The 20,751-nt window shown below is 53.4% G+C and overlaps 2 protein-coding genes across 4 annotated transcripts in view; one reads left to right on the top strand and one right to left on the bottom strand.

Annotated features, from left to right (window-relative positions):
* Window positions 1-10,238: 10,238 nt before the first annotated feature.
* SOWAHB (sosondowah ankyrin repeat domain family member B) lies at window positions 10,239-12,407 on the bottom strand. Its single transcript, XM_088164346.1, has one exon. The coding sequence runs from the start codon at window positions 12,405-12,407 to the stop codon at window positions 10,239-10,241; it is 2,169 nt and encodes a 722-aa protein (XP_088020472.1).
* A 4,056-nt stretch (window positions 12,408-16,463) lies between these two features.
* SEPTIN11 (septin 11) overlaps window positions 16,464-20,751 on the top strand; it is a 42,192-nt gene continuing 37,904 nt past the window's right edge. For 2 of the 3 annotated variants that reach the window (XM_014884924.2, XM_014884923.2), the window contains exon 1: window positions 16,467-16,618. In XM_014884924.2, coding sequence (XP_014740410.1) covers window positions 16,592-16,618 — 27 coding nt within the window. In that variant the 5' untranslated portion in view covers window positions 16,467-16,591. Of the gene's footprint in view, window positions 16,619-20,751 lie in introns of all 3 variants that reach the window. The other variant, XM_088164345.1, reaches the window with a different exon arrangement.

Raw genomic sequence — 20,751 nt, 5'->3', positions numbered from 1 at the left:
CTAATCACTGCCAGGAAATCACTTAGAAATGGCTTTCCCCTGGTTTGGGAAGGTCTGAAGACATGGCTGCTGCTGGGTCCCTCAAGGAGCAGGGTGTGGCCGGGCTGCAGAGCCTGCTGGCTGCTCAGTGCCCGTGCCCGGTCTGTCGTGCACTGAGCCCACACACGCTGCTGGCTGTTGGTGTCCCGAGTCGTTCATGGCTGCAGCTGAGAAAGAGCCCCCACTTCTTGCAGAAGGAGCGAGCAGAAGCTTTCTGCTCCTCTGGAAAGCATCCGGCCCTGGGGCCAGCACAGCAGCTCTGTGCATGCACCACCCTGGGGGGGCACCGTGCTTCAGCCACTGTCCCTCCATCGCCAACACTGACCAAGCAGGGACAACTGACCCAATCCAAGCGCTGTGCTGGTAAAATAATGACAAGAGAAAGCCCTCACCCTTTCCTGGTGTGGGACAAAGCTTACAGTTTGCTTTAAGTCTGGGTTTGTTTTTTCACTTTCTGTGGGGAAGGTTTGTTCTTGTCTCTCTAAGTTCGTTCTCAGTTCATCAGGCAAAGGCTGTGTCTTTCTCTCGAGCTGGCTTTAGGGAATATTTGTGTCAATACTGTCTGGATGGGGTTCTGTTCTCAGCAACAGCCCCTGGTTACTCCTACAACCCAAATATTATTCTATTGCAGCATAACAGATACATACATTGTATTTCTATATATACTCACAGGCTGTTTTCTCTCTTGGAATAGCTGGGGACTTGAACTTCAGCAGTTCTCTATTTCTACTGTTGAAGTGTCTGGTTCTCTCTGCTGCTACCACAGCACATCAGTTTGTCTCATCTGAGAAGTTTCTGCCTTTTTGCTTGGGTAGTCATGAACCCCTGAAAAGTTTAGTTGCACACAGTTTCCTTGGGCCTTTCTGGAGAGCTGGCTAAAACAATGCTCTCGCCACCAGGGTGTCTTCCAGCCCCGTGCTGTCCTTGGGATAAACTCTGGGCTCAGCTGGATACCACAGAGGAATAGAGCCAGACTTCCAGGAAGAAGTGCTCTTTAGAGACAAAGTGATTTAAGGAGCCACAGTGTGGCAGGAGGGTGAGAGGTGCTCCCAAAGCTCTGCCTTACACGGAAGTTTGTGCCAGGAAGGTCCAGCCTGCACTGGATACCAGCTGGGGCTGCATGGCCACATGCCACTACAAACTTTTTATCCCTGAGGGCTTCCTGATTTCAGCTTTCCCTACATTGAAAGAGAAGCACCTCTATTCCAGGTTAATTATAAATTAAGTTAATTATAAAGAACTTCTTGCACTGTCACAAAGTGATGAAAGGAGTTGGTTGATTGTGTCACTGGAATTTAAAGTATGTTTCCTTATTTTATTTCCCTCATTAACACTGACCCAAGCTGATAATCCGTGTGATTGTGTCATCTCTCAGTGGATTATATTTAACTAGAGCAAATTGTTAACTACCCAGGAGAACTGGGCCTTTGTTTTGTTGGACTCAGTTCACTTTGGCACCTCCCTCCTTTAGCTTTCAAGTTTGCAGGCGTCAGACACCTCACCTCAGAGTTTACTGCCAGAGTTTTCTACAAACAGCTGACAGGAGCTGTTTGCATTTGTTCCTCACTAGATGTCAAGTTAAGAATGCAGGTCCCTCTTTGTCTCCCCTTTGCAGGTCAGCAGAGATCTCAGTCAAGCAGCTGTTGCAGTGGGAGCTCCTAGCAGAGCCCAGGGTTAGTGACCCCTCGAGTTTCCTCCAGGTCTGTCACCTCAGGCAGCTCTAAGTGCTCATTTGTCTTAGCAGCACAGCTGTTTACTTTACATCTATGACTGCACTGCAAACTTGTGCAGCAGGGAACAGACCCTGGAACACTTTTTACCAGGATGTCACAGCACGATAGCAGCACTTCCCAAACCTTACATGTTCCTGTGGTCTAGACCTAGACGATCAGGGTTTGATTTTGACCTCATGTGGGGGCTGAAGATGGGGACCTCTGGATATTCCTATCCTTAACCCGCTGAATAAAACCTGTACAGGCCTTGAAGGTGTCCACATGGTGGACAGGAGGTGAGGAAAGGTAAAAGGGAGTGCACCTGCATTCCCTCCACAGGAGAACTCCAGCAGTAGAGCTGGAATCTGGGCCCCATGTGAGTGAAAAAGGCATCATCACTGGAGCAAGCTGTCTGGGCAGCTTTCATCTTGAACAGAGGTGGCTGCACCAGGCTGAGGTTCTAGCCTTTGTTTTGTTTCCTCTTCATAAATCAGCTTTTATTACATCGTGCCACCTGTAAAGTTAAAGCTCTGGGGCTTTGCCAAGTAACCTGGGATACTCTTCTGAGTATCTTCTGAAATCTTCTGAAAGGTTTGCCCCATTGCAGGCCACAGGACTGGATCTGTGTTGTCATAGTGGACACATCCAGGACAGAGTAGACACATCTGTTGGTCCTTTTATATTACCTCCTTAGGATTGTAAGGCTTGATTTTCCTTATGTCACTCTCATTCTGCAAAACCTGCAAGGTAGAGGTTTCCCTTGGACTGAAAGACTGTGAAGCAGTTTGTTGTTTTGGGACTTTGCTCTAGTTGATGGATGAATACCCCTCCCATTGACTTTGGACAGGGTGGGACAATGTCCCCAAAAGCATTTCAGCAACCTTAGGTTAGACTGCCTTAGCAGAGCTCTCTTCCAGCTTGACACAGCACATACAACATGCCAGGGTGGCTTAGAAACTCAAGCCATCTGGAGTTCTTTCCCACAAAAACATGTGTGTGCCAGAATTGGTCTCCTTTGAGCCACCCACAGTGAGAAGAGATTGTATTTAGGATGGCTCAAGTTTCTTGAATTCAGTTTTAGGCAAGAGAAAATGGTGGGCAAGTATTTGGAAAATGCCTTGGAAAGAACACGTTGATTAAAACTGTCACAATTTTGAAGCAACATTAACAGTGTCCATTCTGAGCCACCAGACACTGAAGAGCCATCAAAATGATGATAGTTCCTTCCCCTTCCTGCCACCTTCTCCCCCAGGGATTTGTCAGCCAGATTTAGGGTTTACCCCAAATGATTCAGGAGTCACAAGGACTCCCTTAGTTCACAGAACAGTTCTGGACCTCTCTGTTTGTTGAGGTGCAATAAACAAAGATACACTCAGGTTTTAGACTCAAGTGCTTTTATAGAGCATCTGTAAAAAAGTATCAAATGCAGCCAGGTAATTTGATTGTCACCATTATTCATGAGGGGCCATTCCACAGGGTGCCATCTCATCGGATAGGTCGTGCTGATCCTGGCTAGATTCATAAAAGGACTCTGGCCACAGCGTGCTGAAACGAGGCAGTGGTTCAGAGCCCTGAGCACTGCAGCACGCAAGGAAAAGGGAGGGCAGATGGGATGTGTCACCCTGACAGGAAGGATTGGGGGAGTGTGAGTGACGGCCAAGGGCCCAGCCATGCCTCAGTCCCACGGGAGAGCACAAACCCAAGTGGGTGCCCTCATGCAGCAGCCAGCAGAGGTGGCAGCTCCACTGACTCTGCCCTCCCGTGGCAAGTGAGAGTGTGCCCAGCCCCAGAGAGGGAACAGCCTGGCAGCCGGGCTGCACGAATCCCACAGCAGCCGGGGACATCTCAGCCCAGGACAGGCAAGGAGCATGGCACGCCTGCCAAAATCTGCACATTCCAAAATCCAGGGGAGCACCACTGCCCCCGCCCTCCCCTTTGGCCACGGGCAGGGGCTGGACTTTGCAGATGCCATGCTTGATGGCATGGACATACAGATCCATGGCTGACTGCTGCTCGTCTCCAGCAGCTGACAAGTCACCCCACATTACATCTACAGGCAGCCACTATGAGGAACAGCAACCTTGGGCTTCTTGTGAGGCAGCAGTGAGAAACCAGGGAGAGGGCAGAGTGGCAAGATCTTTCCTTAAATCATCTACTCAGTACTTATCAAGGAAAGAGACAAAGAATCCAAATCACATGCAAATAACTCCTGAGCTCAATCATCTGCATTCCCCCGAGCATGCCACTCAGCATATGACTAAACCAGTTCTAGTGTTTATGCAAAGAAAAATGTGCAACTTTCCTTGACTATGCCCATCTGTGCATCTTAACCTGCAGGCGAGACTGGCAGGCTCAGTGACCTCCTGGAGATGGTGTTTATTAAAGCCACTTCCCTGGAAGCCTCCCTGCCTTGGCAAGAGCATTTCATTCCTGCTTCTTCCCTCTAGAGCACTCAGGCCACATCCAGTCAATGAGATGTACAGCTCTGTCTGGTGCCATACCATGGCTCATTTCTGTGCAAACAGATGAGTTGTGATCTGTATGTACCCTGTGTTGTGAAAGAGCTTTGCTCATGCCCACTCTCCAGGAGCCTGTCTTTACCTCAGGCATTTCTGAGGGGTTGTGTCACATCTCCTCCTGCTCTGGTACATTCCTTGCCTTTGCCTGTGGACTGCAGTGACCAGGACTCAGATGGGGAGAACCCATCCAAGTTAGCAGCCTTGTGGCTTATAAAGCTCCAGCACAAAGTATGTTAAAACAAGAGTCAGGCTTTACGTTGTTTGCCACTGATAATGTGACTCAAGCAGAGCTGGAAACTCAGGTGATGTATTTTAACACAAGGAAGGAAAAGAACAAGATTATTTCTTAATGCATTGGACTGTTCTACACACGTTTTCTTATGTAAGAGTTAATCCCCTTCCAGTGTTTGCATTTTGCACTCTTGAGTAAAATTCAGCAGGTGCCCAGCAGAGGTCTTCCTGCCTCTGGGGTGACTTGATGCCACTTGGCACAAGACATTGGTTAGGGACCCAGCGTGGCTCAAACAAAAAAAAACAGTGCAGCTTTGGGGGTGAAACCAGGGACACAGCACAGAGTCCCACCTTGGTTCCCCAGCCTGTGTGTGTGGGCAGAGCCAGGGGCACTGGCATGGCCAGGCAGGGATGTGAAGCAATCCAGAGTGACAGGCAGGCTTTCCCTTGGCTGAGCAGAGCTGCAGGAGCCAGCAGTGGTGCAGGGGAGGCACTGCTGCTGTCCCCAGGCTCAGCACAGCCTGCAGCAAGGCCCTGCAGGTGAGCAGCAGTGTCTGCTTCTCCCTTAGCCCCACTGTCTTCCCTGGCCACTAGCGGGCTTGCCAACAGCCTGGCTCTGAGGACAAACCCTGCCCTCATCCTTATCAGCTCCTCTCCTTATCAGCTCCCTGTTCTGCTCTAGGGTCACTTTAGATACCATCACCAGGCAGTGTGAGAGCCACTGCGGAGATAAGGAGGGTGCAGTGTTTGTGGATGGGATGGAGGGAACACAGCTCTGCATCCCTGTGGCAACACCACTCCCCATTAAGGCCTGGGAAGTACTTCTTATCCTGCCTCAAACAGAGACTCCAGCCCTTCCCATTTCCCTTCCACATTCTCTGCTATTTACCAGCGGCACGCACCTCCCACGTGGACTTTGGGCAGCCTGCAGTAACACCTGCCCTGTGCTTGGCTCTGCAGAGCTATTTGTTCCCTGTGCAATTGCTGTGGGACTCCAGGTCTGTGGCACGCACCAATTCAAATTCTTCTAATTCCCACTGCAATATTCTGGGCTTCATTAAAGTCTATAAAATACCTCTTCTGGTATCAAATTCATCCCAACATTCCTTCGCTCTAGAGCTGTGACTCAGGAAGGCCAAAAGAAAATATTTAAACTGAGAGCTCTCCTTACAGAGGCCCTGCAGCAAGGGGGAAGCTGCTGGGACGTATCTTGAAGGTTTTTGGTCCCTGCTTGCCATGGCCGTGTTTGAAATGCAAACCGAGGCCAGTGCACACAGACGTGCTTGTGTGGAGGAACTTGCCAATGGTTTTGATGGGCGTTTCCTTCATAGCAGAAACTGGGACTTCCTAAACAATTGATTTTAAATAGCTTGTGGCTTTTGAGCACATAGAGCATGGCTGCCTATGAAACACTATCACATAGCAAAGAAAGAACCCAAAATCTTTATCAGACCCATCTGCCATGGGCAGTGTTGTGCTTTCCTCCAGTACTATCAGGGCTAAAAAAAATCTTAAGAGCAGTGCAAAAATCTATTTCACAAATGGATTTTGGATTGCTTTTATTTTATGACAGGCTGTATGTATAGGTATGAGGAGCTTAAGTGCTTTTGCTGAAATCCAATTCAGATTTTAAATACCATGAGCCTTAGGCTTATTTAAGCCATCCAAAAAATAGTTTGCTCCACCAGGTCAAATTAACAGCTCTAAAGAAAAAACCAACCTCCACAAGATCACCCATCTGTGTCTTCACAGACAAGTATTGCACTATGTGCTCAGTTTAGGTATTTAACACAACAGTGCCTCTGTACCAAGCTTTTCTTGGTATCCTAAAATACATTTCTTTTAATTAATGGTAAAAAACATTTTCTGTGCTTAAATAGACTCATGATGGGGATGAGGGGTATTAATTTAACTAAATGAAGAGTTCTCCTTTTAGTGCTTTCCAGTGTGACTGAGTTTCCAAAGACAATATTTGTTTTTCCCTGAAAGGTTAACAGTTCTCATTTACTGGGGAAATTTGGGCTGTACTGTTAACTGGGTGGAAGGTTCTTATTTTGAACCCCACTCTGCTAAGTTACCATCTGGTGCTACTTGTAGTAAATGTAGTCATGAGAAATGCTAGCTTTAACGGGATTTAGTAGCAATTGCGATTGTTTCATTACTTGCTCAGTGTTCTTCTCACTGTGGACTTGTATACAAACTATTTAATTCAAAAGACGTTTGTCACAGTAGGAAAAAGAAGTGTATGTTGTGTGATGGATTCTTCAATTTTTTAAAAAAAATTTTAATTTTTTTTTAATACTACAAGTTCTATTTGTCACTGCTTCATGAAGTGCTGTGTTATAAAGGGTCCCCTGGCCGTTAGCTTCGCTTTGCAATATTCTGTGCTCCTGCTCACCTGCTTTGCCCAGGAACACTTTTAGTTGCACAAAAGCCTCTGGAGTTCTTTGAGCTGGGCTCCCACCATCGCTCCATCTTCGGTCCTTGTGCAGAGACGTGAACGCAGCCAAAAATCCAGCCGTGCTGAGCCGTGCTGAGCTGTGCTGCCTGCTTTTCGCCAGGGCATGAGTGGGTGTGAAGGGGTGTGCCCCGGCAGCAGGGGCGGCTGATGAGGGGTTACCTTCGCCACAGCTTCCTAAGGCTCAGGTTTGACAGCCTGTGCTGGGCAAAGGCCAAGGCATGGAAACACCCTCGCCCTGTGCAGGACTGGGCTTTGGAGTGCAGAGCAGCTGATCAGAGATAAGCATGGCAGAGAGGAGGGGAGGGCTTTATCGGCAGCCGCCAAGTGGCAGGTGTGTTTTCAATGAGGGGAGAGGGCAGAGTCCTGCTGTGCGTTAATCCATGGCGTGTCCTGCGTTTCAGGGCGGTGCAAAGTCAGATGCCTGGACTGGGCGTGAGGCAAGGAGCCACGTCCAGCTGCAATGAGGAAACAGCAGCGTGCCAGGTGTGGAGGGGGCCGGGCAGAATGACAAGTAAGTAGCAAGGAGATCAGAACTTGGAAACAGAGATGCTCGGGCTGCATATGTGAATATCCAGTGGTGGATTACTCCTGGCTGACTGCATCTGTGATGCACCAGGGCAGCAGTGATTCCTCCAGGCATGGCTGAGGGAGCCCTGCCTCCCACCATGGGCTGGAGATTCAGGTTTCATCCTGCCCACTGCTTATTTCACCAGCAGAAAACCTGGGAGGATGAAACTTTCCGGGAGTTAAAAGAGTGGTTATTCCCCCAAGTAACTGTGTGGTGTAGGAGCTGTGCAGTATTAGCAGTGTAAGCACTCCTAGTACCACTAAGGTGATAAACCAGAGTGAATGCGCACTGAATCCAGAACGGGAAGTTTTGAGCTTCCTAACAGTTGGTCTGTAATTTAAAAATTGGAGAAACCAGCTTACCTGTGTCATCTCAATAGGCAGGCAAACAGTGATCACAAAATTAGGCCACAGCTTATTTAGTTCAGCAGTCTGACAACACTGCTAGGGAGAGAAAAGGGCTCTGAAAAAGATGACAGACAAGGTCTGAAACAGTGTTCAGGGGAAAAAAAAAAAAGTGCCACTTAGGTTTGCGTCACGGAGAAAGGTCAGGGAAAGGCTGTAAGATGAGAATCCCAAGGTAGCACTGTCTTAGCAGCATGGAAGATACAAAGGGGAAAACCTTGTTCTTTGGAAGCTGTCTTTGGAGAAAAAATATGTTCCCCCCACCACACCTTTAGTCAGCTCACAAACGTCTTTAATTTGGGGTTCCTTCTGAGGAGCTCCCCGTACAGGAAAGCTCTGGTGGCAGCCCTGGCATCCCCTGTCAGCAGGGTTGCTTTTAGGAGCTCCTAGCCAAGGCTTGTGGAAGGCTTTAGGGAGCCCTTTCCCAAGGGAGCCTGGTGCATGATATGAATAATGACAATGGCTCTAAATGTGGTGGGAAGGACTTGATTGTTTTACCAGGCAGCAGCCACTTGGTGTTTTGGTGTGACCTAGACTATAAACCCCAGCTGGATTGAAGAGCAAGGGGGATACACAGGATTCCTCCTGCTGGGGAGGGGGGTCCTGGAGGACCCTCCACGTTCTCATGCTGGTGGCTTAGAGGCCACTTCACAGCTGAATTTCTTACAAGTTCAAGTTTGTGTTGTTATCTCAGAGAGGAATGGTCATTGACAGGACACTGCTTTGGTTTACTGAACTCTACCCCCTGTAAGAGGAGAAAAACAGGCTGGGAAAAGGCCACAAATTTCTGTGGCCTCAGAGGCAGGCAGAGTAGTTTCCCTTGTGCAGGAAAGAGTTCCTCCCTGAAATAAACCCCGAGCAAAGTGAAGACCTCAATTAGTGCTTGAGCAAGGACTCGAGGCATTCCCTGGCACGCTCGTTATGCAAGGGTCAGGTTCTGCTGCCCTCGTTCCTGTTCCTCCCCGAAACTGCAGCCATTCACACATATGCCTCAAGTGCATGAGCAGTCCCACCTACTGCCCTGGTGTGCCCCAAAGCCTCCCACGGAGGCTGGGACAGCTGTCCCAGTTTCACTGCTCCTACACCTGGGGTCACCTGGTAGCCCTGGATCCCTGTATCATGGATCTTAGCTCTCTTCCTGCCTCCGTAGAGGACCTATGGGAGAGATACATTAGGTATGACATTAACTTGTTGTGACTTTGGACATTTTCCAAGCTGATTTATGCTAAATCAGAGAGCAGAGTACATTATAGGACCCACACAACCCAGTGAGATTCCTAAAGACAGTTTGTTTTTTGTAAACTCTGAGGAATTACTCCACTGGACACTTCTTGACTGCACTTGGCCCCCCAGTCCCACCTGTCCCCGTCACATAAATGCCTAACAGGCAGTTTAGGGCTGGTGTCTCTGGGAAAATGCAGCTCTGGTTATGAACCTGCCTTCCCTCTGCAAGGCTGGGGAAACAGCACAGCTCCTTTTCTGCCCAACACAGGATCCTGCCACAATGCTTTCCATCCCGAGGCGTGGGAACAGGGCTCTGGCCACAACACGGGCACCACTTCCTAATCCTGTGGTGTGAGGAGAGCAACTGGAGGTGCAGGAATGAGGGAGCAGCAGGGATGCTGCTGGGCAGCCCCGGGCAGCTGTGCAGGGGAGAAAGGCTGTGGTGCTGCCCTGCATTCCTGTCAGCATGGGCTGGTGGGCAAGGTGGCCTGGGAAACGCCCTTCCCTACTGGGCCTCTCCCACTGCCACCCTCTGCCACAGCCAGTCGCTCTCTGAGAACTCTGGCCGGAAGGCTGGATCTTGATCAGCTGCATTTTTAAAAGAGGGACTCATCCTTAATCTGCTGGGATTAAAAAGGGATGTAGTTTTACTACTCCGCAGAATTTAGGTGGTGTAAACAAGCGTTTTGCAAAGCCCAGGACCAACGACAAGCTGCCGCTGTCAGCAAAAGCAAGTGCTCTACCCTGGTTGGGGCCAGACTTGAGCCTCACCCCAAAGCCATGGTCCCACTAATGCTGGTGGTCGTGGCTGCACCCAGCAGCTGGTACAGGCCCTGTGGGCTGCAGAGGACTCGCCTCCTGAAGGGTTCTCTGCTTCCAGCAGTTACTGCATCCTTTCACTGGTAGAAAAGCAAGAAATAGGAGGGAGAGCAGAGAGGCTCAGACAACAGTTCATTGGAATAATTTAAAAGTACATTCTTCAGTAGCTTAAGTCTGTTTCACAGCTTTTGTTCTGCCTGCGTGGCTTCCTCTCGCAGGGTGGCCACCAAGGCCCCGCTGGCCAGGGATGCCAAGGCATGCTCAGTCACTGTCACTGCCGGATTGGTGGGACACTGTCCCACGGCCGAGCGGCACCCTGAGGCAGGCAGGCAGCGCTGCCCTGCCGGTGGACGGCGAGGCCTTGCTGACAGAGGAGACGCTGCGGGCCAGGGGCTGCGTGGGGAACATGATCGTGCCACGGGGGGCTTCCAGGAGCTGCCAGATCTCCCCCGAGGTGTTGCTGCCCAGGTACTCCCAGGGCCGGCGCCCGCTGCCGTCCCGCACCTGCACCTGGCAGCCCAGCTGCAGCACCAGCACCTTGATGACAAGCTGGTGGCCGTGTATGGCAGCCAGGTGCAGCGGCGTGTACCCGCAGCCCGAGCGGGCGTCCACGTCCAGGGCCAGCCCGGCGTGCCGCGCCGCCGCCGCCAGCTCCTGCAGGCCCGGCCCGTCGCCGTGCTTGGCCAGCCAGTGAAGGACCGTGAAGCCTGAGATGAAGTCCCTCTGCAGGGCCAGCTCAGGCTCTTCCAGAAAGAGCCCCCGCACCTGAGCCCAGCTGCCCGCGGACATTGCCACCAGCCAGGCGTGCTCCCGCTGTGCCAGCGGCACCAGGGGCCCCCGGCTTGCGGCGTTCTTAGGGGAGCTCTTGGAGAGCAGGGAGCGGGGCTGGTGCCCGCAGTCATCGTGCAGCGAGGGGCGGGTGCCCTGCGCCTCCGACAAGGCGAGCTGGCACCTGATGCTCCGGAAAACAGGCAGCGGGGCTGGGGGCTGGCTCTCTGCGGCTTGGGCCACTGCGGGGCCCTGTGCTGGCAGCAAAGACTGGCGTGGGGGTGCCCTGGCAATGGGTGGCTGCAGGGAGCGGGATGAGGATGGGAGAGTGGCGGACTGTAGCGGGGATTGGGGTGGGGGGGACCTGCTGGGGGGCAGGATCCCAGGACCTAACGGCAGTGTCAGGCTTTGAGACGGGTACAGCCGCAGGACTTGAGGCTGGGTTGGTCCCTTGGGGGCCAGCTCCCTGGATCCCCTCGGCAAGTCTGGGGATGGCCTGGTGGGGAGATGCTGCAGGGACCTGGACTGCGATGGGGTCAGCCTGCTGGAGGCGAGCGCCTCGGGGTCTGGTAACAGCAGTGGCGATGAGGAGGGACAGGCAGGGAGTGTCTGCAGGGACCGGGACAGGGGCAGCGCCTCCGGGGCGGACAGCAATGGCAAGGATCGGGATGGGGACAGGTCGTGGGGGGACAGCGCCCGGGGACCCGATGACAGCGGCGGGGACTGAGGGGGTCCGGCGGGGAGTCGCCTCCCCGGGCTTGCCGAGGGCCGTGGGGCCTTCAGCAAGGGCGTCCCGGTGGCGGGCTGCGGCGGAGATCGGGGCTGAGGCAACCTGTAGGGAGGCGGCATCTCGGAGGGCTGAGGTGGCCTGTAGGGAGGTGGCATCTCCGGGCCCGGTGGCAGCGCTGGCGTCCGGGAGCGGGACGCTGTGGCAGAGGGGAGCCCGGCGGCAGGCTGCGGCGGGGATAGGGACCGGGGCGGCACAGCGGGGGACAGCGCCCCGGGACCCGACGGCAGCGCCGGGGGCCGGGGAAGCGATGTACCGCCGGCGCGGAGCGCCCAGGAGCCCGCGGACAGCGGCTGGGTCCGGTACGGGGGCGGCTGCGGCGGGGGCGGCGGGGAGCGGCAGCGGGGCGGCCGGGGGGCGGCCGGGGAGGTCCCGGGACCCGGCGCGGGCACGGCGGCGGCGGCGGCAGCGGCGGCAGCGCGACGCGCCCGGCGGCACTCGCAGCACGGCCCGCCGCGGCCCTGGGCAGAGCAGCCCCCCGCCCCGCCGGGCCGCCCCTGCTCCGCCGCCTCCCCACGGGGGCCGCGCCGCCCCTCGGGGTCGCGTCGGGGCGGCGGCGGCTGCGGCTCCTTCTTTTCCTCCTCCTCCTGCTCCCGCTGCTCCTCCGGCGGCGGCAACTCCTCATCGAGGAGGTCGCGGTACCTGCGGCGGAGGACGATGTCCTTGGAGGCGCCGGGGGTGGCGGCGGGGTGGACGGTGGCCAGGGAGTTGACGAGGCTCTTGAAGTACTCGCGGCGCTCCCGCCGCTGCTGCTCCGTCAGCGCCGGGTCGCGGAGGAAGCGCTGGAAGTGGCGGAGCAGCGCCGTGTTGGGGGCTCGCCCCCCGGCCGCCCAGAGGAAGTCCAGCACAGCCTCCTGGCTCAGCTCCCGCGCCATGCTCCGGGCCGGCCGGCTGTCGGTGCTCCGTGCTGTGCCTCGGTGCTCGGCTCTGCGCCCAGGTGCGGCGGGGAAACCCGCCTCCTGCCGCGCCGGGCCTCTCCGCCTCCTCCTCCTCCTCCGCGGCCGGGCCGCCACCCCACGGTCGCCTTTGCCCGGGGTGGCGGCCCATGGAGGTGTGAGCTGGGGTGACAGCGCTGAGGAGACGTGACATCGAAGGAGAGAAGCAGGCTAGGGGGGCGGGAGGAGCTGAGAAGTGCGAGGATACTTTGTTGGCGGGCAGTGAGACCAAAGAGCTGCTTATCAGTCATTGTGTCCTGAAGGGACAGGAGGTGATAGGCACAGATTGAAATGCAGGAAACTCTATTTGCGTGTGAGGAAGAACTATTTTACAGTTAGGATGGTCTGCCGTGGGGACAGGTTGGCTGGAAAGGGTCGGTCTCCATCCTCAGGGACATTCAATACTCCATGAGACACCTAAACACCAGAGGTGCATCCCAGTGACTTAGTAAAACTGGCAGTAAAGATTCACAGATGTGCTGTGGTTTGGGGTAGCTGTTATTACAAGTATGTGGGATTGTGCCCATATATGACAACCACACAAAAATACCAAGAGTGCCTGCAATTAAATCGTATCTCACCTCATCTCATCTAAAACTAAAACCTTGTACTGTTGTAGGGATGTCACTTTGTTCTGTACTGCCCATGCTGTTACCACAAGTGTGTACATAACAGCTGAGAGGGATAGGTAAGATCAGTGCTGCCGTGGGCAGTGTGCCCTGTGCACACCAAACCAATGACAGCCCTGGCCCTGAGCAGTTTGGGGACTGAATAGTGGGGAGAAAGTGTGGGAGAGGTGTGCTGGATTTCCTGTCTTGCAGTCAGAGAATGGAGGGACTGAGCTCGGTGTAGGCTCCCTGGCTTTAAACAGGTCTGGATCAGGCCCTAAGTGACACTTCAGAAGCCATCTCTGCTGCAGGCTCCCGGCTATCCATAAATATTTTTAGCTGCCTGTCATGTAAGCAGCTGGAATATCCTCCAGCCTGCTGCAAACCCAGAAGTGTGTGCAGCCCTCCCAAACCACAGGCAGAGATTGCAATAGATGCCGTGTACAAGCTACATCCCATCTGAAGTGTTCACCTGGGCAGGGCACAGGGCATGGGGAAAGAGTAAGGCTCATGTTAGTATTTTATCACTTTGCACATTCCTTTGGTGCTGTTCTCCAAGGCATGAATACATTTCTCTCCTCTTCTGACGAGCCCTGGATTGCAGTCACAACAGCATTTGTTTGCAGTGTGCTCTCAGCAGAAGTGACTGAGAGAAAATGAATGGAGGAGCATAATGGTTGTAACTGCGATCACAAATAAGAAAGGAGGGTAGATTGTGAAGATAAAAAATCCCAATAAACAACAGTGGCAAACTGCTGTGGAAAGTGTTGCCTTGGCTTAATAAACTAAGGCTTAAGCAGAAGGCTTTCCATGGTATACCATTGGCTGTGACCCATTTGTTTGTGAAAGGCTGTTGATGCCCTTTGGAGGAACATGCCAAAGTCTGTGGAGAGCTCCCTTTGATTCAGGGACAGACTCTCCTTACAGCCCGGGCTGAAAAACACATTTTGGGTTTAAGGGGGTGCAATGCTTCAGGCAGGCAAGGAAAAGTATAGCCCTGATACCTGGGCTTGCTTCGTCACCCACTTCATGCTGAGAGGTTTAAAGAGACTCTTGTTTCCCCTTATGATCCAGTGATTTACCCTGTCTGCAAGTTGGTTACCTTTGGTTGTGGGCAGGGCCCTTCAGAATGGCTGAATTTACCCCGGTCTCACCCTCTTTGGGTGAGGCCTTTGGATTCTTTGTGTGAAATTTGAGTGAGCACAGAGTAGAACTAATCACAACATGGAGGCAGGACCAAGCATTACTTCAACATTAAAGGAAAAAGATAAAGCCCACCGCTTAGTCTTGTAGGTTTCTGTTGTTGTCCCTGAAGACGCTGCCTTTAGGGTGCTCTGTACCCATGTTTGTCTTTAAACAGGAGGGAAGTTACCAAACTTCTGCGTCTGCTTGTGTGTCTTCCCATCCCATTTAAGTGACAAATAGCCTTACAATGACACCAAAATGCACTGCAGCCCAATTTTTTTTCTCTGTCTGCAAAATGATGCCCAACAGCTTTGGAAACATTGAAGGAGTTCCCGTGGGGTCTCTAGGATGAGGGGCTGGCTATTCCCTTTGTCCAGGTGTTGATTTGTTAGCAACAGGCACGAAACTTGGAGGAACGAGGTGCTGAACACTAGGAGTTGCAAAGAGATCTAGGAAGGTTGCAGAGCATTTCTTTGTGCTGATGTTTTCCTCCCCTGCACTTTCAGCACGGACAGCCATACCCAGGAAGGTGTACGTGCATGAGTATCGTGGAGGAAACTCGGCCACAGCTCTCCCAGCTCCGGGCCAAGGAAGGACACGGTGAGTCACATCAAGGTTTTGTGAGCGCAGATTTTCGTGTTGGTTGAGTTATGCTGATGCAGGAGTATCATGCATCTCTAATCCAGACGAGGGGAAGCTCTGTCTGCCTCACCCACAGGTGCCACGAGGGCAACTCTTTAGTTAGGATCACCGGCTTCCCACTAGAGGCTGCACTGGTCCGGGTGCATTTCCCAGCGCAGGCTGGCTCAGCACCTCCTCACCTGGAGCTGTGCGTGCAGGAGGAATTTGCTACAAGAGCAGCAATGAGTCTAATAATGAAGCCTCCCTCGGATATTGGCATTAACGCCTAACGTGTCAGAGTGATAAAAGTACTGCATCAGCTATGCTTGTGAAATGTTCCTGGTAGACACCCTTGGATGTCACCGACTTTACTGGTGAGGGCTGCACCTGTGCCCAGCCAAGGGCACTGCCCAGGAACAAATCCTCAGCTGCTGGTGGGGAGCAGGGACAGGTAGTGCACTTCCATTGCTTCTGGTTCAGGGTGAGGATGCAGGTGGAGGTGAGCACTCTCCAAGATCAGCTCCTGACTTTGTCAAAACACAGTCATAAAAGCTGCAGGAAGGAGATACCTGGGCTCTGTAGCCCTTTTCAAACATCCACGTGTTACTCCGTAGCCCTACAGAAATGGCTTTTGGAGGGAAAAGTTACAAGCTTGACATCAAAGGGACTACAAATGGTAAGTGTACTGCGGAGCTCTCTTTGCTTACCACTACTCCGGGTCATTTGCTTTTATTCTGCTGGCTTTTTTCTTTTGATTCTGTGGATGTTCACATATGGGGGTAGCTCTGGTGTGTCCATAATTCAATGTATCCTTCATGTGTGCAGCAAATAGGGTCTCTTTGGGGGTTTATGTCTCACAAAGCAATGCAGGGCTCTTTCTTCATCATTCTCTTGGTCAGAGATTTGCAAGCAGACGTGTTGAGCTTAGTCCTAAGACTCCCCCCTTTTTAGGTGAAGGGATATCATGCTCAGCACCCGGATGTTAAGTGTTTGTCAGCTAGAGCAGCAAGGAGCCAGCTATGCTTCTCTTCATCCCTTGAAATCATTTAGTGGAGTGGGAGAGCAACTGGCCACCGTGGCTGCTCTTCGGCATACCAAGTTTGTTGGAAAACGGTGTGTGTGGATGTTTGACAGAAGAGAAGTGCTCGAAGAAACAAGAGGAATGAGGTGGCAGGTTTTGTCCTGTGCTGTTATACAAGGGAGTTAAGGGCTCCTGTGTGCCTCCCTGTTAGAAACCCCTCTTTGCCGAAATCCCTGCGCTCCTTCTTCACCTAACTGCTGGTAGGAGGACCTTGCTGGTCGCTTGCTTGGCCATCTCTTTGCAAGGCTCTCTGGAGAGGATGTGTCTGTGCGTTCAGCTGTGGGGCTGCCAGAGTGGGCGAGAGAGACCCTTCGGAGTTCAGGACTCGGGTACCCGCGGCGCGGCGTGGGGGGCGTGGGCAGGACAGGATTAGTGGGGTGACGGCTGAGCACTGCCCGCAGCCCCCGCGGCTCCCGCTGCCTTTCGGGGTTCCCCGAGCGGCGGGGCGGCTCCGCCCGCCCGCCCGCGCTGCCCGGCAGCCCCGGGGGAGGGCCGGGGGGGTCCCGCCTCGCCGCCCGGCCCCTTTGCATTGCGCATGGGCCCTCCCCGCCGGGTGGCCATGTTGCAGTGCTAGCAGGCAGCGCAGAGGCGGCGGCGGGCGGCAGCGCAGCGCAGAGCACCGCAGCGCGATGGCCGTGGCCGTGGGCAGACCGGCGGTGCGCGGGGCCGGGGGGCGGCGGGGACGGCGCGGAGCCGGGGCCGCACGGCGCGGGGGCTGCGGGGGCGCGTTGCCGGGGATGCCGTGCCGGGGCTGGCGGGGTGCGGTGCCCGCGGGGAGCTGCGGGGCGCGGTGCCGGAGGGCACGGCGGGCTCGCCGCGGCGCTCCGCCTCTGCCCCTTCCCGGGGCCGTGGAATCCCGCGCAAAACTTCTGTTGGCCCCGTTTTAGGGCCGCGGTTCGCGATTGCGGCGGGGCCGTGGCGGCGGAGGGCGGCTGCTCCCGGAGCCCCGCGGGCACGGGGACACGGCGGGGTGGTCCCGTCCTGCCCGCCGCCGCTCCCGTGGTGCTGCCTTGGCGCGGGTGTTTGTGCCCCGCCGCTGCCCACGGGTGGGAGAAGCGGAGAGCGGGAAGGGCTGTGCCCCGTGCGGGTAGGCAGCCGGCGGGCGGGACGTGCCCGCGGTGCCCGGGAGGCTGCGGCGGGCGAGGCACGGCAGTCCCGGCATGGAATTCTTCCGAGGGGCACGCGTGTCCTGCGTTTTCCAGCGTGACCGTTTTCCTGGGGATGTGCTGGCCGAGAGGGTTTTTACGTTCGTATTGAGGAAGACAAAAGGTTTCCTCCTCGCAGGGAGAAAGTGAAAAAAACCCCAAACCCACAAAAACTAAGAACTAATGCCGAAAAAGAAAAGCAAGTCTCTCTTGCATCCAGCTTGCAGAAACGTGAATGAAAGCACCGTGACCGGACTGAATGCACTTTTGTGCATCGTCGGCCAGGGGAGGGAGAGACTTGACCGAGTTCCCGGTAACTTTTTCAGTGATTGGGAGTAACGTAGAAGTTGCCCACGAGTGGAGGGCTTGAAAGTGACTCCCTCTCAAAATAGGAAAATGGTGTGCGTTCAAGATGTGACCGGGATGAGACAAGTTTCTTTTAGCGTTTGTTATGTGCTTAGGGATCTGCGGGGCTGTATGCTTCCTCTGATGTGGCAAAGCAAATGTATGGAGATGGGGTTAATGGTGTTACTGGAGGTGGGGAAGTTAAGCTACTGAGCAAAATAAGAGCTGGTGTTTCTCAACAGAATACCTATAAATTATACCAGCCATTTGCAAAGCTGCTTCTGAAATGTTTCCTTGATCTTAAGGTCTAAAGCATGCTTGGAAATTGAAGTTTGTCTTTCAGCGTAAGAATATGCATTGAAATCACGGCTTCGGATGGTTTTTTAGGGCAAGCTGAAGGGTATTGCCAAGCAGAGCCTTTTGGCTTTGTGTGGAGCAGTAACTTTGCAGCATGAATAGGCTCAGGAACGTGGCTTATTGCGAGACGTGATTGCTGTTTGTTCTTGTGGATGTGTTTGGCGCTCTTTTTTGTTATTAAGTTAAACTGGTGCTGCTGCTGAGCCTCTCGGATTGTTTTGGGTAATCCAAGTCCACGGGGCATCCCAGAACAACTTCCACGGAGGGTTTTGCACCAGTTAAGCCAAATTCTTGTCTGTGGACTGCTCCGGTGGGACTGAGTGCAGGATAAAACATCCCTCGCTGAGAGAAGCATGTGCATGTGGGAGAGGGAAGGAGGAGGGTGCTCGGCTTCCTCGCAAGCAGCTGGTGTGCAGACCCTCCATCCCTCAGAATCCACGCTTTTTGGACAAGGGACGGGTTCTGTCTCGGGCTGATAAGAGAAGAAAGGACAGTGGGCTGGCATTGAGGACATGTTGAGGATGTTCTCTCTTAGGTACCTCCTTATCTAATCCTCTCTGCTCCCACTTTGCATGCTGCTGCTGTGTTGCTGGGAGGGTGGCAGGGATTTACAAGGAATAGTTAATTATATGTTAGAGCAACGCTGTTGAACGTTTGCCTTTCCAACTTTCTTACAAAACATGATTAAGTGGAGCCATGAATGGCATGCGTCTTGTTGGAAGGAGGAAAAAAAAAAAAGCAAAGGAGTGAAACCAAAAGCAAGTCAGTTGAAGTTAAAATGATGATAACATTTCTGAGTCACAACCTTTTACATCCCGGCAGGAAATGACATTATGTTAATTGTGAAAGTATGCATAAAAAATAACTTGAGCAAACTGCTCTGAAGTGTCTGTGTTTAATTGTAGCCGAGCAGGGCGTGTTTTGGTAGGATGGGCGGCTTTCTTTGTAAGGCCCTGATCCCACAGATGTGAAGGCACATGTGTAATGTGCTGCCTGTAATTTCATTTGGCTTCATGGAGACTGATCTCGGCATGCAAATGTAAAGGCATGCATAAGCAAAGTTTTGGCAGGATTGGTGCCGGGAGCTGCCGTGGGAGCTCTCAGCTGATGAAAGCCATGCCTGTGCTTTAGCATTCAGCAGGCTGGGGGGATGCTGTGGTCATCTGGGCTCCGTGTGAGATAAGCCACTTGCAGGCTGGAAGCTGTTGGGATGTGCTGGATCGGGGACACTTTTCTTCCTCTTGGATTAATTCCCAGCAGCTTGAGCAGTGTTGCATGGTTTCTTAGTAGATCGGAGTGTGGAAGAGGGCTCTGGCCTGCCTACCCTTCTCTTTATGTGTTTATCCCAAATGTTTGCAGAACCAGAGCTTGGTTTTGTTACAGGAGTGAGGCTCATGCTCACTCAAGAGTATACATTGGTGTAACCCCCCCAAGTCTAACAAAAATTGAGGGAATATGAAGCTAGAATGCAGATTTTGCATGGGAACCATAGAAAACATTATCTGAGATTAAAACAGCACAGTGTATTCTTATTCTTCAATCTGTTTTAAAAATACTTGATAATGAGAGACTGCTGGTTTCCATGGAGGGGAGGAAGGAGGGGGAGATGGGAAGGTAGAACGGGGCTGAAGCCTCTGTGCTTTGTCCTCAAGCAGCAGATTTGCTGGCACCTTCTGGGGTCAGCAAGAGCTGGGGGCAGCACCTTTGGGGAGCCACATCCATGTGTGCTGCTGGGTGCCACAGGGCCACCAGGACCACTGCCTTGGGACCAGAGATGGGCAATGGGCACCAGGGAAGGGGGTACCCCAAGCTTCTGCATTGTGGGTCTGCAGATTCCTCACCATGAACGTGGTGGTGCTGTGGGTGTGGGTGGCACTGTTTGGGCTGCTGAGGTGGCCAGGGCACAGGGCATGCCTTCTTTCCCTGCTGCTGCCAAACGGGGCTTTTGGGCCTGGCCTGGCTCAGCTGTCTGCACCAAGGAAGCACACAGGGCTGTATGTGAGTTTGTGACCTTTTTGTTTCCTTTATTCACCTCGGTGCCTTGTTTGCAGTAGGAAATTGTTTCAGACAATTCTTTCTGCTCCCGTTGATGTTAACAATGGTGGGAACCTGCCTCCTCCTTGCTTTTATTTCAGCACGGGGCAGGTCCTGTGTCCAGCCCACCACACACTCAGGAGCTCGAGCTTTTGCAGTGTGAATGAGCTGAGCTGGAGTCAGGACCTGGTGGAGATACTTGGGAAGCCCTTGGTTTGGGTAGGTGAGATGATGGAGAAGCAGTTTTAGTGCCTGAGTAAGTGCCTTAAAATAATGATGGAGATGGATTAAGTAAGCAGCATGAATCTGAGAAATGAAATATTTACTCAGAGCTGACGCATGTTTTGTACGTCCCCTTCGCACCTTTGCAGCCCCTGAGAGGGAGAGCTTTCCTGGCTGGCTGTCCACTCTGGAGCTACTGAGGGTTATTGCTTCTCTCATGGCCTTTCTGTGGCTCTTTGAGGTGATTCTGGGAGCATGGGACTGCTCAGTGCTTGCTTGGCAGGAGAGATCCAAGGGCACGGGGTCTGCTCTTGGCTTGGCAAACGCTGCAGATTCATCCAGCCTTGCCCTTGGCGTGGTTTGGCTCTAGGCTTCAGTCCTGCGAGCTGCAGGGGCTCTTTCAGGAAAAGGTCCTGAAGCAGCTTCAGCGTAGAACAGTTGGATGGAACCAGGTGATGTAAAAATAAACAAAAAAAGCCTCCCCATAGTACTGGAAGCTTTTTTTAGGTGCGCTGGGTAGCTGCCTTCACTTCCAGCTCTGTGAGCAGCTCTGCAGCCCACTGGAGTAAGTGATGCGTAATAATGGTTCAGACAAACACCACGGCACGGGGACAGTTCAGTGCTGCTGCTGCTGCTGGAGCAGAGACACGGAGCCAGGGACTCTCTGAGCTAACGGCAGCTTTAAC

Source organism: Sturnus vulgaris, chromosome 4 (assembly GCF_052056855.1).
Source record: "Sturnus vulgaris isolate bStuVul1 chromosome 4, bStuVul1.hap1, whole genome shotgun sequence".
Taxonomy (NCBI): Eukaryota; Metazoa; Chordata; class Aves; order Passeriformes; family Sturnidae; genus Sturnus; species Sturnus vulgaris.
This window is presented reverse-complemented; position numbering and strand designations above follow the sequence as displayed.